The sequence below is a fragment of the Lithobates pipiens genome, unplaced genomic scaffold (genome assembly GCF_037356315.1).
Source record: "Lithobates pipiens isolate NorthernLeopardFrog02 unplaced genomic scaffold, aLitPip1_a1.2 Scaffold_18, whole genome shotgun sequence".
Taxonomy (NCBI): Eukaryota; Metazoa; Chordata; class Amphibia; order Anura; family Ranidae; genus Lithobates; species Lithobates pipiens.
In genome coordinates, this window is record NW_027507758.1 from 268787171 (window position 1) to 268805437 (window position 18267).

The window sequence follows — 18267 nt, forward strand, 5'->3', positions numbered from 1 at the left end:
ACCCCCCCTCGCATAGGTCATGGGTGACTAATGTAAGTAACACCCCTATACTAGAACAACATATATATCAATGCAAGGGCTGCTCCTGGATAATTTGAGAAGTTACGGTGCTTGATACACCCATTCTTAGTTCAAGTGAACTCATATATCAAAGAATTTTCCAATCTCCTGGAAGACCATAGGGGGGCAATTCTGGTTATGTTGTAAGGTACAATGTACATTATTTTCTTGGATGTCCCCAATTCCTCATCGGTGCTAGCCTTTGCTGGAGGAATGTTAGACGAAAATGTATAAGTGCTTTACAGTTGTGTTATTACATGCTTACCGAACATTGTATGTAATGTCCTGGAATGCCATATTCCTATTTATTCAATAAACTTCTCTTTATTTAAAGAAAAGAATGGCCTGGACAGATGCTGGTACCCCTAGAAATGATTATGAATAATTAGATCACATTGATATTTCAAACAGTTTTCTTTTATTAGGATCACTTCTCCAACCGTGTAATCAATCAATCTCCAATTTAAAAAACACTCTGATGTTTGGTATCGTGTGTACACCCCACTTAACATGGTCCAGAGGAAGCAAAGAGACTTCTCTGAGGAAATCAGAATGAAAATTATAGACCAGCATGACAAAAATAAAGGCTTTAAGGCATCTTTAACCAGCATGATGTTTCTGTGACTATAGCTGCAAACATTACTAGGAAGTTCAAGGTCCATGAGAGTGTAGTCAACTTCCCTGGGCATGACTACAAGAGGAAAACTAACCCCAGAATGAGCAGAAGGATGGTATGAATGGTAGACAAGCACCCAAGGAAAATTAATACAAGCTGAATTCCAAGGTCAAGGTACATCAATGTCAAATTGCATCATTAGTTGTTTTTTGAGTGCAAGACCTAGGAGGAATCCACATAATCAAACATAAATAGAAATTTGGGACTCACTCAAATATTCTTCTGACTAGTGGCGGCCGTGGGGGCACGTCACAAACTAACATCACCCTAAGACCCCTTTCACAACGCACCACCCATAGCATCGGTGGTAAAACGCTGCTATTTTTAGTAGCGTTTTATCGCCGGATTTGAGAAAGGGTTAAAACCGCCGGCAATACGCCGCAATAGTGGGGAGCAGCGGTGGAGGAGCGGTAAACACACCGCTCCTTCACCGCTACAAAGAAGCTGCTGGCAGGAATTTTCCCTGACGTCCTGCCTGCGCACCGCCGTAGTGTGAAAGCCCTCGGGTTTTCACACTACAAACAATGTTGCAGCTTTTTTAGGGTGGATTGCAGGCGCTATTTCTAATGCTATAGCGCCTGCAAAACGCCCTGGTGTGAAAGGGGTCTAAGCCCTTGTACACACGGTCGGGCATTCCGACGGAAAATGTCCGATCGGACCGTGTTGTTGGATAATCCGACCCTGTGTGGGCTCCATCGGACTGTTTCCGTCTGAATATCCGACCAACAAAGTTTTAGAGCAGGGCTATAAAATTTCCGACAACATGATCGGATCGGACTTTGTCCAATCGTGTGTAGAGAATTCGGGAGTCTATGCCTCTTCCTGTCCCTGAGTGTTGTCTGCTGGGACACACACAGGTCCCAGAGACGGCGCGGACAATTTCTATTGCGCTGCGCGACTCACGCATGCGCAGTAGGGAACCGGGAAGTGAAGCCGCAGCGCTTCACTTCCTGATTCCCTTACCTAGAATGGTGGCGGCAGCAGCCGAGCGATCGATCAGCCTCGGCTGCTGGCATCGCTGGACCCCGGGACAGGTGAGTGTCCATTTATTAAAAGTCAGCAGCTGCAGTATTTGTAGCTGCTGGCTTTTAATATTTTTTTCCACAGTGAAATCTCTCTTTAATGCCTAAACACAATTTTGCAACTTTGACATGTGTTAGTAAAACTGTACATAGAGTATCATCACAACTACTTTGTGCATCCAGGTGGTAAATGGTAATGGATACTTCCTGATTTATTTTTTATTATCAATAGAAAACTGGCCCAAATTTTTATTTAATTTAGTTGTATATTTATTGCTATCTAACTGTCTACCAAAGAACAACACAAAATAAAATTTACTGCTCCTGATGATCGCAGCGATACCACATATGTGTAATTTAGTTGTTATTTGTACCAGTAATACAGCCCAGTAATACAGCCCAGAAACAATAGTGCACAATTTGCTCTTTTTTATCCTACCTAAAACACTGCCACTGATACTAATTTAAAAAAAATTCTGTCCAAAAAAATACTGATCCTGATCTTTACCCAAACACTAACCCAGGCACTTGACCCAAACACTTCCTCTCTGCAAGGAAATATATGAGGTATATTTCCATACATTCACAGAGGGAGAAAACATGGGGGCAGGTTTCACACAGTGACTGTGGTAGCCAATCAGAGGCAATCGCAGAGATCAGGTGACCCAGAATCGTGAGTTCCAGGTCCCAATTGTTAGTACAGGGCCCGCACTTCCAGCACAAAGGGAAATATGCAAATATGCGGCCCAAAGGATTCATAGCACGCTGACATGTTTTGTCAGAACCTTCCAAATCAATGGAAGGAAGGATTTCCCTAACTCCATGACTATACTCATGGTCCACTAACCCAGGGCAAGCCTGGTTTTGTAGGTTAGGTGAATGCAACAGTCCTAAGACTGAATCTGCTTGTCCCAGGTTGGCTGATACAGGATCCATCCAAACCTCTGTATGCTCTAGACAGTCTGACATTAGAGTCTGAGCTGACTGATTCCTCAGAAGGTCATCCAGATATCCCACTATGGGGATGCCCTGAGAGCAAAGCAGAGCAAGAACAGGGGCTTGGACCTTGGTGAAGTGGACAGACCAAAGGGAAAAGCAACAGACCCACAGCAAAATGCAGGTAGTGTTTTTATATTTGTTGTGATGATTTTTGGGTGCTCGACTGGAGAAGCTCAGGGGGAGTCCTTTTGGTTTGGCTGGGATGGCATCGTTTGGCATGTGTGGCCCCCCTTCCATGTTCTCGTCGGGTGTGGGGGCATTTGTGGTGACTCTCTGGGTTCTGGCGCCATTCTTGCTGTCCCCTTGTCGAGCGTGGTGTTTGATTCTGCTACAATCCTGTCTTTGCAGACACTGGTCTTCAATACGGCCACCATGTGCCACCCCTATGCATGCACATGACATCATCAGTGGCCATTTTTCCATGGTCTGGCATCCCGCGCATGCAGTGGGGTCCAAAATTGTGGCATGGAGGGTGCCATTCTGCATACTGTGAGCTGCAGTTTTGATGGCTCTTTCTATAGGGCCATACTTGTTGGTTTCTTGGAGTCTTCTCTTACTGTCTCTTGTGTATTTAAGGTGGCCCATCCAGTGGCACGGCTGACACTGCTCACTTGCTGTTGGTCAGCATGCGACCGTGTCACTGGATGGGCCCTGTGTATGGTAAAGAGTAGGTAGGTTTGTTTGTTTTTTGTTTGTTTTTTCTGTTTCTATTTTTGTTAATATCTTCTTTTTTTTTTGATTGTTGGGTTCTTTTTTTTTTTTGATTGGTGATATTTACTATTTAATGCTGCATCTCTCCTGGATCCCCTTGACTGAGCACCTGTACAATACAAAAGTGTTTGTAACAACTTATCACAGGCTAAACTTTTACATGTTGTTGTCCTATGGTCCATGCCCATACCTTTTACCTATGTTTTTCTGTTTATGAATGTATCTTCAATGCCAGGGTTTCGGGGTTGTCCCTGAGGAAGAGCTTTATACATGTATAGCTAGCTAGCCCTTCTTGAGCTATTGTCTAATGATTACTAACATTTTCAAGCCTGTGTCTCTGATGTTTTAGTCTTTTACATGTTTAATAAATTACTTTTGTATTTTTATACAATTGTGTGTGTTTGTGCTCTTTAAAATCCCTTCCGCCTACTTCTTTTGATTTGTATTTCATTTTTGGGATGGGCACAGATATAATCTCTTTCTACACCATTCTTGTTCTTGTTTTAACTGCAGGTAGTGATGATGTGCCAGGATGATGGGGACATGCAAGTAGACATCCTTGATGTCAACAGAGGTCGAAAGGTCTCGCAGATGAAGGGATGAAATGACTGACCTGGTGGATTTCATGCAGAATTTTTGCACTTGGAGGAATGTGTTGTGTTGTGAGAACCTTCAGATCCAGTATGGAGCGAATGCCCCCTTTGCCACAGGGACGATGGACAAGTTTGAATAGAAACTCTGGAAACTTTCCATTTCTTGAACAATGGTTATGACTCCTAAGAGAGGAGCTGCACCAGAGCAGCATGGATTTCTTGAAAGTCTGATAACATAAAGTGGCTACAATATTCTGGACCCAAACATCTGAAATGACCTTGGATCAGATGGCCGCAAAGTGTCTGACAAAGGGTGGCAAAATTTCATTGATAGGAGGACTTTTTCATAGATTTTGGCGGATTTGGGGGTCCATGACTTATGGTAGAATCAAGTTCTGAGTCCTGAGAAAAATTAAAATAACTTTCTTTTCAGCCATGGTTGCATTAGATAGGCACTCACCAGGAAGTACCACAGATCACCCATAGGCTGTCAAATTTGCACATGTAGCACCTACCTTAATTTGCATATGTACCACACTACCTTGGGTAGGTAGGTTCCTAGAGTAGTGTTTTTGTGTGTACTGCCAGTGCAGGTAAATTTAGGCAGGCCTACCTGTGAGCTAGGCCTTTTTGTTTTTGATCTGGGGGCAGGGGGGTGGTTTTAGTGTAGCAGCAGGTGACTGACATGTGCCTCAGCTCTCTGGCGCCTCCTCTGTTTCCAGGGAAAGGTTCTGGAAAAGAGGCAGGACAGAGGGCTGGAGTGACATGGGGTGTACGTGGGAGCCCTGACAAACGCCAACTAGGATTGGCAGGGGGCAGGCCTACTATATATACCCATGGTCAGCCTGCTGAGGGAGGAGTAGTCGGGTGGAAGAACTGCGATGATGGCGTGTTAGGCTGTGGTGGCCCTTGAGGAACCCCCTTTCTGGGGTGGTGACCTCCAGCCTGGAGCTTGGAAGGAAGCCTCTCTTTACACGGTCATTGAGAGGTGCCCTGGAACAGGAGCAGGAGAAAGACAGCGGGGAGCATGGCCAGGAAAATCATTCAGGAGGCATCCATGTCGGGGTCGGTGAGTGAGAAGTTCTGAGAGAGACATGCCAGGATTGGATGTGGAGCCAGAGAGAGTGTGGTGTTGTTGAAGTCAAGTCGCTGCAGCCACAAGGGTTGACAGGATTTGCACCAGACTTGCTGGGCTCGGTAATCCACCAAGTATTAGTTAGCAAAACTATCCTTTTCATCTAAAATGGTTGCTACCACAGAGAGGACTGCAGACCCCCGCCTGCAAATGGCTACTAAAATTTTTTTAGGACTTATTCATAGTGAGGCCTAGCCATGTTCTAACGGTGACAGGAGTCTGGAATTGGACAGTAAGAGAGCAAGCGATCTCAAGTTACATCCAGTTGCCCATAGAGCTAGTGTGAGTCCACCCATGTCCAATGGAAAACACACAAACCGAACAAGCCATTAATGTAAAAAAAAAACTAACATCCATCACATTCACCTGTGATTCAGCAGGGGATCTGCTCACAGATCCCCTGCTTATTGGGGAGGTCCAAACCATTTGTAATAGAGCCCTAGATCTGCATTGTTTTCTGGTGCCCCCTCTGGGTGACAGTTGTCTGTCCTGAATATAATCAGCTGCTGTACCCTTCAAAAAGACCCTGCTGCTGTATCAGAAGTGTCTAGGTCCCCAGGCTCTTGGACACCCAAAGAAGGACCATTTTCTCTATAAAGAAGATGGAAGGCTCTCACAGTTATTTTGGCATGTACAATTTAAAATATTTAAAAAAAATGTCTTAAATTTTTTAGCTGGTTGGTTAGTTAGTTGTGTAGGGATGGGGGGTGTTGTGCTTGGAGTCCAGTGTTAATACTGTGGCACAACAGGGATACAAACAATGGACACTGACTGCAGAGTCTACAAACTATGGTACATACTGTATATCGGCCAGTGAGTGTATATATATATATATATATATATATCTGCCAGGACAGTACAAATACCCCAAATAACCCCTTTTTGGAAAGTAGACAGTCCCAGGTATTTAGTAAAAGGCATGGCGAGTTTTATGAAGTTGTAATTTTTTGATGCCATTTTTTTTGGAAAATTAAGAAATTAAAAAAAAAAATTTTTTACATATCGTCAGCAGTGCAGTTCAGCATCATATGACTGGTGTGGTGGTGATCAGGGACACTGACTGACAGTATGTAAAAAAATATATATATATTAATTAATTTTTTATGATTTTTTTGCATACTGTGAGCATAGTAACACTGTACTATGGAGATGTGATCAGCTTTTTTTTTTTTTTTACACACTGATTGCTTACATCAGTGAATATCACTGCTATAAATAAAAAAAAAATTCTGAATGAAATCCATTATTTCAGTGTTTGCTATTTTGATTAGCAGTGACTGGCCACGACTATTCATACGGTACAGATGGGCAGTGATTCGCCTTGTTTGTACCATGTGTTTACCGTGACCAATTACAGAGATCAACACAATGAATGGCATGAATGGAAGCCATACACTGTGTACAACTGTAATTTGATCTGCTGTGATTGGTCACAGCGATCACATGGTACCAGCAGTGGGTGGGTACACCGATTTGTCATCTGCTGTGTCTGGTAGACACAGCCGGTGACAGATTACACCGCAGCATGGCCCATGGGATGTGCGTGAGGCATGTTCTGGGGAGGATGTCATGTGATGTCCACCCAGAATGAGAGAGCTGTTAAAGTTTTTTATAAAGCTGGCTGTAGATGAAGCGCATAATGGCTGTTTCAGCAGAGACTGCCCAAGATTCAATCCATCTATAGGCAGGCTGATTGTAGCCAAGTCGATCCATCAATCCCCTTGGGTACAATCAGCATGTTGGATTTTTAGCATGCAATTATTGCTGCTAGCAATAATCACTGTGTTCTCCTGGCAGAGATAGCTCCCCACCAGGAGAGCACAAAAGCTCAACTGACTGTGTTGATGGGGGAAGCTAGAGATTTTCTTTCCTGCAACCCATGGTTACAGGAAAGGAAATTGCATATTTATGGCTTAAGACTCTCTTTACAACTGTTAAAAGCAATGCACTGCTTGTGGTTGTGACTGATATGTTATCTTATTAAGTTTGCTGCCACACAAACATGCATTGTGAGAAGGAGCAGTAAAGCAAAATCAATTTGCAGAATTGCCAAACAGGAAGTAAATCCAGCTGAGTATGTAATGAGAAAATATGACTGACAGGTAAAGGGAAAAACAATAAAAATGGGTGGAATATATTAGGCAGCAAGTAAACATGTTGTTCCTGAATCTGATGTGTTGAAAGCAGAAAAAAATGGGCAAGCATAAGGATTTCAGCAACTTTGACAAGGGCAGAATTGGAATAGCTGGATGATTGGGTTAGAACATCTTCAAAAATAAAATACTGTAGCTCTAGTTAGATGCTCCCAGTCTGCAGTGGTCAGGATCCACCAAGAGTGGTCCAAGGAAAGAAAACCTGCAAACCAGCGACAGTGATGGGTGGCAGAGACTCACTGATGCACATGGGGAGCAAAAGCTGGCTTGTGTAGTCCGATGCATTAGAAGACTTACTGTAGCACACATTTTTGAAAAACTTAACACTGGTTGTGACAGAAAGGTATCAGAACACACAGTACATTGCAGCTTGTTGCATATAGGGCTATGTAGCTGCAGACTGGTCAGGGTGCCCATGATGACCTGTGTCCACAGCCAAAAGTGCCTACAATGGGCAAATGAGCATCAGAAGTTGACCACAGGAGCAAAGGAAGAGGGTGGCTTGGTCTGATAAATTCAAGAATGGTTTGAGGAACACAATGAGTTTGAGGTATTGGCCTCCAAATTCTACATCTCTCAATCTAATCGAGCCTCGCAACTTACAGGACTTAAAGTATCTGCTACTGATGGCTTGGTGCTAGATACCACAACATAGCTCCAGAGGTCTAGTAGAGTTCATACCTTGACGGGTTAAGATGGGTGGTCAAAATGTTATGGCTAATTATACATAGAAACAAGGTTTTTAAAAATGATACGCATAAAATAATTTACATCAAACCAATTTATTTCACATTTATTTAAAAAAAACATATTTAAAAGACAATACATTCATTAAGATTTTCTATTTACAATTTATTATATGATCAAAATGCAAGGTCAGCTTTAATGCGTGATGTTTAATGGGAGTTTATCAAGGCAAAAACACCTGGAGAATCTTCAGATATAAGCTACCAATCTATCAACTCAAGGGATGCATACAATTCCTTGGAAGTGAAGCTTAGCCTGTTCAGTATGCTGAGGGACATCACTGCACTGGAACAATGCCTGGGAATCAGATAATGGCAGCTTCCATTTGACACAGATATTTTGATTTGTGAGAGATTCCCTTTCAGAAAACAATTTAAAAACGACCTTTATTAAATTGTGTCAAACATAAAAAAAAATGTTTCAGATTACAAAAATCATAGAATCAGTCTGTATTTTATTTTTACATGCCAGCATGCAGGATCTCAAACGCAGGCAGTATCCAGTCACTATGTAGGTCATACGGTCACTTTGCACATTTCACGTTTGGTTTCTCATTCTCTTCCAGTTTATACAATTTTAAGTATCAAATGTATCGGGCTTCCAGAGTACACTGGGTGGTTGACTAATACTGGAGTCATCAGTTCACTCCAGTCCCACACTTTCCTTGTCCTTTTCACCTACTGTGTGCTGGACTAGTGTAATAGGAACCAACGCCCTACTAACCACAGAACTAGCTTTTAGTGATTCATCTTTATGGTTAGCTGCCCCAGTGTGACAAGGTAAAATCAGCAAAGTATTACCTCTGAAGAAAAATAGAGGAACGCAAAAGTCTAAACACAGCTTCGGTTTCAAAGAAAGTGTTTCAGTGTCAACGTAAGTAAAATCCCACACCTTGTTTTGACTCCACAAAAAAAATAAAAAAATTATAATGAAAGAAAAAAAAAAAAAACAACATAAACTCGGTTGTCTTCAGAGAGACAGATTTTAGGAATGTAAAAACAAATGAAAAGGAACAGATGAGCTTCAGATGTGGACAGGCTCAACTGAATACCATAGCCTTCCGAGCCTTAGTCAGTCCTTTGGGCTTAACATAACTGGCCTGGGTCAGACCAATAACAAACCACAAAGGGCCCTTTGCATGCAACACTATTGTAGGAAGACAAAGCAAGATTGTGTGTGTTTTATGTGTATCAATTACAAACAAAAACAAATGAAAGCAATCTCTCTAATGAGGGACACTTCATCACCCTTACATGTTGAGAACAAATTCCAGAGGTCCGAGACTGAAAAGCAAACAGTACAACTTCCTTCTGTGAAAGACAGACGCAGCAGCCAGTGAGCTCCAGCTCTGTGGCCACTTAGCAGTGCTAATTCCTATTAAAAAGATCATAAATACACAGCGCAGGTTTATATACACAATAAAAAAGGCAAATGTAAACCAGAAACCTCACAAAACCACCATGAAATGTTTTTTTTGCTGTTACTTTAACCCCTTGGTAGCCCTTAGTAAGAGTCAGTGCAGATACTTTGGATTCAAAGGCAGGTGTCAGGGTCTTGTACGGCACATACTGCTATTACGGTTCTTTGCAGTTACATTTATTCAGCCTCTCCAAAGGTTTACCATAACTAATGTACAGAACTCTGTATCTTTGAATCCAGCTTCTTCAAAATAATGATGACGATGATGATGAAAGAAATAGATGAAAATATCAGTAGTTAAAAATTTGACATAGACATTAAAGTATATTTCCACTTTGCAATCAAATTTGAGAAACCCCCCACAATACGTTTACTATGTGTTCACACAGCATACCTAGAAAAAATGTTAAAAATATTTCTCACCTTTCTAATAGTTTCTTTGGAGTAGGTTTAAACAGCGCACTCTGCAAAATAGTTTAATTAAGGGACAGATGGATGGATAGTTTTTTTTTTAGGTGCATAACATAAAATGAAGAGAATTTATCAAAATTGGAGAAAGAGGGTGGAGCAATGGTGCATGGCAACCAATCAGCGTCTTTCATTTTTAAAGCTTACCTGAGCAAGCTAAAAATAGAAACTGATTGGTTGTCACACACAGTTGCTCCACATTCTCCAGTTTTGTTAAATTCTCCAATTGTACTACCGAAGCCTGAGGTCTTTAACTTTGTTAGGGCAGACAGTGTGCACATCTAGTTTAGAACGGATAGTGAGCTCTGCCAGCACAGTACAGACAAGGTTAGTTATAATAAACTACCCAGCCCCCTCCTTAGAAGGTGAAAGCTTGATAGGATTTTTATAGCGGAATTTTATGTTAGAAATGAAAATTGGTGAACAGGTAGGATTTTTTTAATGCAGAAGAGACATGCTTTGCATTAAAGCTACTTACCTGCCTGTCCGATCCTGTACAGTAAGCTGCGCAAGCGCAGCAATGCTGAATGTGACGAAACATGAACATGCGTGGGAGTGACGTCATCTGGCCAATGACAGCAGCCGGCGATCAAGACCAGGAAGCCAGCTGCCCGAAGATGTCAGTGGCAGGTAAAGAGTTCCTGGGATGATGCATCACTGGATTCACAGCAGGTATAGTTTCCATTTAAAGCGGAGGTCCACCCTAAAGTGGACCTTCCGCTCATCGGAACCCTCCCCCCCTCCGGCGCCACAATTGGCACCTTTCAGGGGGGAGGGGGGTGCAGATACCTGTACAGTACAGGTATTCTGCTCCCACTTCCGGGATAGCTCTCTGCGGAAAGGGGCGTAGATTACGCCCCTTTCCGCAAGCGCCCGCCCCTTTCTGCAAGTGCCCCGTTGCCTGCTGGGAAACACACAGATCCCAGAGGCAGCGGGGACCGTCCTTATTGCGCAGCGCGATTCGCGCATGCGCAGTAGGGAACCGGGAAATGAAGCCGAAAGGCTCCATTTCCTGATTCCCATACCCAAGATGGCGGCGGCAGCACCCGACAGACGATCTAGAGATCGGCTTCGGGTGCCGACATCGCGGGCGCGCTGGACAGGTAAGTGTCATTATTTTAAAAGTCAGCAGCTGCAGTATTTGTAGCTGCTGGCTTTAAAAAAAAAAAAAAAAAAAAAACGGAGTCCCGGCGGACTCCCGCTTTAAGTAAAAAGGTATGCAGTCATTTTAAATATATTTTAAGTTAAGTTATGTGAATGGGAACATATAACGAATATAAAGTAGGTGTTATTCTAATTTACCTGCAAAAGTGGAATATATTTTAAGTCTATTGAGAGGTAAATAAACACATTTAGTATGTGAACAGCACACAACTGTCAAATCTTTTACATTAAAAAAAAATCTGGGAATTCCATAATGTTTAGCGTCTGTCACCTGCTAAGCAATTATCTTTCTATAGCACAAAAAAAAAGCATTAAAAAAAGTTTACATTTGTCACAGAACAGAGTAATATTCCCTTAATACTGCACTGTGTGCCAATCCAGCTGACAGTAAGAGTTCTATACATATCAGTCAGGATTGTCAAGTCACTGACTATATTATTGAGCATTCCTGCACTTCATTTTTTATTTTGTTTATTGGTTGGTCGATTGCTGTTTGGTAGCATTATGTGGCGCTTGGGTAGATCTGCAATCTGGGGAATTCTCTCCCACTTTGGCTTTTTCTTCTCTTGCAAGTCTCTTTGTTAATCCACTAAAATACTTTTCACGGAAAGAGTTGTGGCCATGGTATGGTAAATACTGTTCATCCAAAAGATGAGCATGCTGGTCTTGTTCCTGTAAGAGAAAAATAACTGTGTAAAAGTGCATATAATATAACAGTGAAACAAAACAAGTACCAGGGCATACTGTATAGTATATCCTGGTTTTTAAGAATGCAACTAAAAGACCTCCAAACTAGATCTTCTGCAAAACAAGTCTACTAAAATGCTCCCAGGACACATCATTTGAAGTATTTTTAGTTTTAAGATGTACTGTATTTAAATTCTAAAATTCTCTGGAAGAATTACATAGATGAGCTGACGCTATCTCAACATTCATGACAACATAGATTGATGGTTACTGAAAGACAAGTTCAAGTTGGATAGTGCAGTTTTAACAGTCATATGTAGGAAAAAGTAATTTCACTAGTAATCAAAGAGACTATTTTTTTTACAGATTTTTTTTTTGGGTTTAAAGACAAACCAACATACAAGAAAAAAAAACTTGTTGTTCATTGGTATACAACAGGCAGTACACTCTTTCAGTCAATAAACAAATGGCCATGCACCTATCACGTGTGATTATTAACTACTTCCGGACCAGCCGCCGCAGTTATACTGTGGCAGATTGGCTCCCCTGGGTGAACCCCCGTAACTCTACGTAGGCCCTTTAAGACGTAGACTTTAAGTGTGCTCGGAGCCAATGTGAGGGCCCCATGATCGCTCGTGACAGAGCGAGAATCGGGATCTCTGTGTGTAAACACACAAATCCCGATTCTTTCAGGGGAGAGGAGACAGATCGTGTGTTCATACTAAGTAGGAACACTGAGCTCTCTCCTCCCCTGATCAGTCCCATCCCCCCTAGAGTTAGAACACATCTAGGGAACACAGTTAACCCCTTGATCGCCCACTAGTGTTAACCCCTTCCCAGTCAGTGACATTTATATCGTAACCAGTGTATTTTTTATAGCACTGATCGCTGTATAATTGTCAACGGTCTCAAAAATGTGTCAAAAGTGCCCAATTTGTCCACTGCAATATCGCAGTCCCGATAAAAATCGCAAAACACAGACATTCCTAGTAAAAAAAAAAAAAATGGCATAAATCTATCCCCTATTTTGTAGACGCTATACATTTTGTGCAAACCAATCAATATACGCTAATTGTGATTTTTTTACCAAAAATTTTTAGAAGAATACATATCGGCCTAAACTGAGAAAAAAATTATTAAAAAAAAAAAAACGCAGTGGTGATCAAATACCACCAAAAGAAAGCTCTATTTGTGGGGGGAAAAACAACGTCAATTTTGTTTGGGTACAACATCGCATGACTGCACAATTGTCAGTTAAAGCAATGCAGTGCCGTATGGCACTTTGAAGTACGTAGCACGACCAGGAATTAACATTAAAATGTATTCACTATGGGGTAAGGGTGAGAGGACTACCTATCCATCTACCCCAGATTATTTGGAATGTCTTATTCCGTTTCTGGAGTTAAATTTATAGAATCATTAATTAACTTTAACCAGAGGGATTTCAGAGGGGTCTGTGTTCCCTCCCAAGACAGAAAGATCGTTTTTTTTAACATAGAAATACAGAATGCAGAGTAGTCTCTTAGCATGTGACGATATGTGAAAGTCACCAAAGATGCCTAGAAGGCAGTTCTTGGGATGAACAATATTCGGGAGACCCATCGCTGAGGAAATGAACAAGCCTACCTCTGCCCATAAGTCTTTAACCACTGGACATGACCAGAAACAGTGTAGGAAGCCAACGATTTGGCCACAGCCTCGGAAGCACCCAGGTGAGGGTGTTAGTCCTATTTTATGTAACCTAGCTGGAGTAAGCGGTGAGTGATGAAAAATTTTGATGTGTATAATTCGGGCCCTAGATGAGATAACTGAGGTTTTGTACCTATCACTAAATTTGGACCAGTCATAATCCGTAAGAGAAATGTCCATAGAGGTCCATTTCGTCTGAGCCTTACAGCATCTAGGATTAAATTTGTGAGGGCAGCATAGTAAGTGGAGACAAGTTTAGTGGGGTCAGAGTGTCTTAGCAGTTTCTCCAATGGGGGTGTAGGGTCATCTAAAGAACCAAACTGGGCACGAACAGCATGTCGGAGCTGATAATAATAGATCGTATAGATATAGACCAATAATAGGTCAAAGTCAATGCGTAGTTAATGGAAAGATTTAAAGCCCTGTGCATTGTATAATTAACATAGGTATTTAACCCCCTTAGAGTACCAGCTATTGGGATCGGTAGGGAGTACAGTTCCTGCAAATTGGGAATAAACCACAGAGTGTTATCAGGGGAGGTCGACCAGGAATGTTTAGATATGTTTGAAACAATGGAGCAAAATAATGAAAGAGGGGTAGTGAATATGGATGTGCCGGGACGAGCTGGGACCCAGCCTCTATAGATAATGTTATGGAGGGTAATACATGTATTCGCTGCAACTGGGTGCAGCCAATCATGAATATGGACCAGTTGAGACGCTAGATAGTATAGATAAAAGTTAGGAAACGCCAAACCTGCCAGATGCATCGGCAAAATAGACTATTTATACCTAAATTGTTATAGCTTCAGTTAGCAACAAAGTAAAGTATTTCAAAATAAAAACCAGTATTCATCAATATGCCTGAAATTGAAAACTGGGCTAAACAAACATTCTGTAAATATAAGAGGCATGTGTAATATTATTTAAATCTTGGTGTCCTTTGTGTCTTTCTTTCAGATCTTTGAAGTAATTTGGAGTGGACATCCTGAACTTTGATCTGAGAAGTTTCTCTTAATAAAGATTGGTCACTGTTGCTCACTCTCCTTGTGCAGTGTGACAGGCCCTTCCCCTATAGATTTCTGCAGTCAGCCTGCTGTAGGTGGAACTGCTATGTTCCATCCACAGTTCTCTCGACACAGGTGAAGCACCCTCCTAGTTGGGCTGCTAGGTAAATTGAGTTTTAGCTCCTTCTGTAATCAGGGGAGCAGAGATTGTTTTGTCGGGTCTGGTCAATGTTTCACAGGCTGGGAGTTTGATTGCTTCCCCCTACCTCTAGAAGAAGCTTCTAGAACTTAGGGAGGGGGGAATTCAAATAGTCAGCCTGAAAATTGATCAGGGGCTAGCCAATTCCTGGGGAGGTGTGCACACATGGTGGCTCTGAAGCTGATAAATAGTCTGGAGCTCTAAAGAGATTGTCTGGATTGTTCCCAGCCTCATGGGGCTGTTGCCCCTGCAGCAGCCTAAGGGCTGTGTCACTGTTTTGTGAGATCTCATATGCGGAGATCTGGGACCTGGAAGTGATCCGAAACTAACTGCAGGACTTCTCCAAAGGGATCTAGTCTAGAAAAAGAATTTCTTACTCACTGGATTGTGTCTGGAGGAAGCTGGAAGGTGTGCTGCTGTCCTGGGGATTTGTGAGTAAAGACCCTTAACTGATCCCTGTGACTGTACAGCGCTCTGGAGATTGCACTGGGTACCAGCTGTTGTGCATTGGCGCAAGGTAACTAGAAGCTCAAGAGACTTGCCTAATGGTCTTCAGCTGTGAGAGAATGGACTGTTCATTATTCGCGTTTGCTTCAGACGAAAATTAAGCTACAAAGAGACAAACCCCTATACGGTTTATAGGAGCCAGAGTGAATGGACTGCTTGGGTGACCAGAATCCTCTGTACTGTTTGGAAAAGAACCAGTTAATATCTGTGAACCCTACAGGGGTAGCACTACATGGGCTATATGTATAAAAAATATCACAGGCTATATGAAGGTACTTTAAAAAAACATATCTGGGTGGTAAAGCACATAAAGTAGTATTTATTTAAAAGTATTTATGGCCTTTGTGACAATTGTGGAATGCACATAAAGCTTTAATTGGGCAAATAAATAACTAAAAGCTTAATAAGGCCTTGTAGACAATCACAGCAGATAATGTGTATCTGAAACTAGTGTAAAAAATTTCTGTAGGAGGTGTGCAGCATTAACACGGAGTAACGGTTTAAACTGTAACATTGACATTGGACACAAAATAATATATACAGTTGTGCTCATAAGTTTACATACCCTACATAACAGTGATGGGTCACCCAAACAATGATGTCATGCACTAACGGTAAATTTAACGGAACTATAGAAAACTCAAGTCATAACTCTCCAATAGACACAGAACCCCCCGTCCCTAACCAAGGGATGAGTGCATGATGCGCAAATCCAAAATGTGAGAGAACCACCGCTCCAGGTAAGTCCACAAATCCAAGAAAACAGCCCCTCCAGGAATGGAGAAACCCAGGTGCAGGTACAGCATATACTTGCTGCAAATAATTGAAGAACTCTGGATGGCCGCACTCCAAGTTAAATTCAAATGCCTTTTATTCGTGAAGCAGAATCACACAAAAGTGAGTCACAGCAAAGCACAATAGCTAACACGTTTCACACTACCAAGAGTGCTTACTCATAGCTTTGAGTAAGCACTCTTGGTAGTGTGAGACGTGTTAGCTATTGTGCTTTGCTGTGACTGACTTTTGTGTTATTCTGCTTCACAAATAAAAGGCATTTGAATTTATCTTGGAGTGCGGCCATCCAGAGTTCTTCAATTATTTGCAACAAGGGACGAGTACGGGGGGGGACATATGTTGAGGTCCCGAACCATGAGCATACCAACAGCATGCGCGCCAATTCCATCCCTCCACATATAACACTAGGTTGTCACACATACTAAATAAGGCTTCTGGTGGTGGCAGAGTTGTCAAATCTCATGCCTGTCATTCTCTCTTCCATACCCCCCCTTCCTCTTCTTCTACCCTCCCCTCCCCTCACATCCATACAACACCTTAGCTTAGTTCTCCAGAATAAGTCCTAATATCTAATATCACCAAGTTGTTCCTCATGAAACACTTCCTCAACGCAACTGAACAGCACTTAAACCTATACCCCACACAACCACATAATACATTAACCAAGCATAAGAACCCATCTCCATTCTCATCAACATTAGAAGTTGAAAGGGGATCCCTAATACATCCCTAATACATAAAACGTCACCCGTCATGAACCCAATGGTAGAGGAGCTTTTTCATTCCTTTTTTGTTTCTTTCATGTTTCAATTTACTATTGATAAGCTGTTAGGTATTAAGACAGGGGAAATATATGCTGATTTCGTTCTACGTGCATAAGTTCTTTAATATAGATCTACACCAAATACTGTTTTGTATACACATTGTTTACATGAGGACATTGCAACCTGCTTTTATTTTCCTCAAAAAACTTATTGGAACAAAAAAATTTACATAACCTGGCAGAATTTAGGAATTCTTGGCCATTTTTCAGAGAACATGAATGATAACACAACATTTTTTCTTGCACTCATGGTTAGTGTTTGGCTGAAGCCATTTATTATCAATCAACTGTGTTTACTCTTTTCAAATCATAATGGCAACAGAAACTGCCCAAATGACCCTTATCAAAAGTTTACATACCCCAGTTCTTAATACTGTGTATTACCCACTTGAACATCAATGACGGCTTGAAGTCTTTTGTGGTATTTATGAATGAGGCTCTTTATCTTCTCAGATGGTAAAGCTGCCCATTCCTCTTGGCAAAAAGCCTCCAGTTCCTGTAAATTCTTGGGCTGTCTTGCATGAACTGCACCTCTGAGATCTCCCCAGGGTGGCTCAATGATATTGAGGTCAGGAGACTGAGATGGCCACTCCAGAACCTTCAATCTATTCTGCTGTAGCCAATGACAGGTTGAGTTAGCCCTGTGTTTTGGATAATTGTCATGTTGGAACGTCGAAGTACGTCCCATGCGCAGCTTCCTGGCTGATGAATGCAAATGTTCAAGTATTTTTTGATAACATACTGCATTCATCCTGCCATCAATTTTGATCAAATTTCCTGTGCCTTTGTAGCTCACACATCCCCAAAACATCAGCGATCCACCTCTGTATTTCACAGTAGGAATGGTGTACCATTCATCATAGGCTTTGTTGACGCCTCTCCAAATGTAGCATTTATGGTTGTGGCCAAAAAGCTAAATTTTGGTCTCATCACTCCAAATGACTTAGTGCCAGAAGGTTTGAGGCTTGTCTCTGTGATGTTCGGCATATTGCAAGCGAGATACTTTGTGGCATTTGCGTAGTAATGACCTTCTTTTGGCGACCCGATCATGCAGCCCATCTTTCTTCAGGTGCCTCATTATTGTGAATCTTGAAATAGCCACACCACGTTTTCAGAGAGTCCTGTGTTTCACCTGAAGTGATTTGTGGGTTTTTCTTTGCATCCCAAACTATTTTCCTAGCAGTTGTGGCTGAAATTTTAGTTCTACCTGACCGTGGTTTGATTTTAACAGAACCTCTCATTTTCCACTTCTTGATTAGAGTTTGAACACTGCCGATTGGCATTCTCAGTTCCTTGGATTTTTTTAGATCTCTTTTCTGTTTTATACAGTTCAACTACCTTTTAAATTCTTTTTCTTTGCCCATGACTCAGAATCCAGAAAAGTCAGTGCAGCACTGGATGAAAGATGCAGGGG

At 41.8% G+C, this 18267-nt stretch overlaps 1 protein-coding gene across 2 annotated transcripts in view; it reads right to left on the reverse strand.

Annotated features, from left to right (window-relative positions):
- Positions 1–8112: 8112 nt before the first annotated feature.
- The window catches only part of TRMT11 (tRNA methyltransferase 11), a 145700-nt gene continuing 135545 nt past the window's right edge, over positions 8113–18267 (reverse strand). For both annotated transcript variants that reach the window (XM_077486939.1, XM_077486940.1), the window contains one exon: positions 8113–11819. In XM_077486939.1, coding sequence (XP_077343065.1) covers positions 11619–11819 — 201 coding nt within the window. In that variant the 3' untranslated portion in view covers positions 8113–11618. The remainder of the gene's footprint in view (positions 11820–18267) is intronic.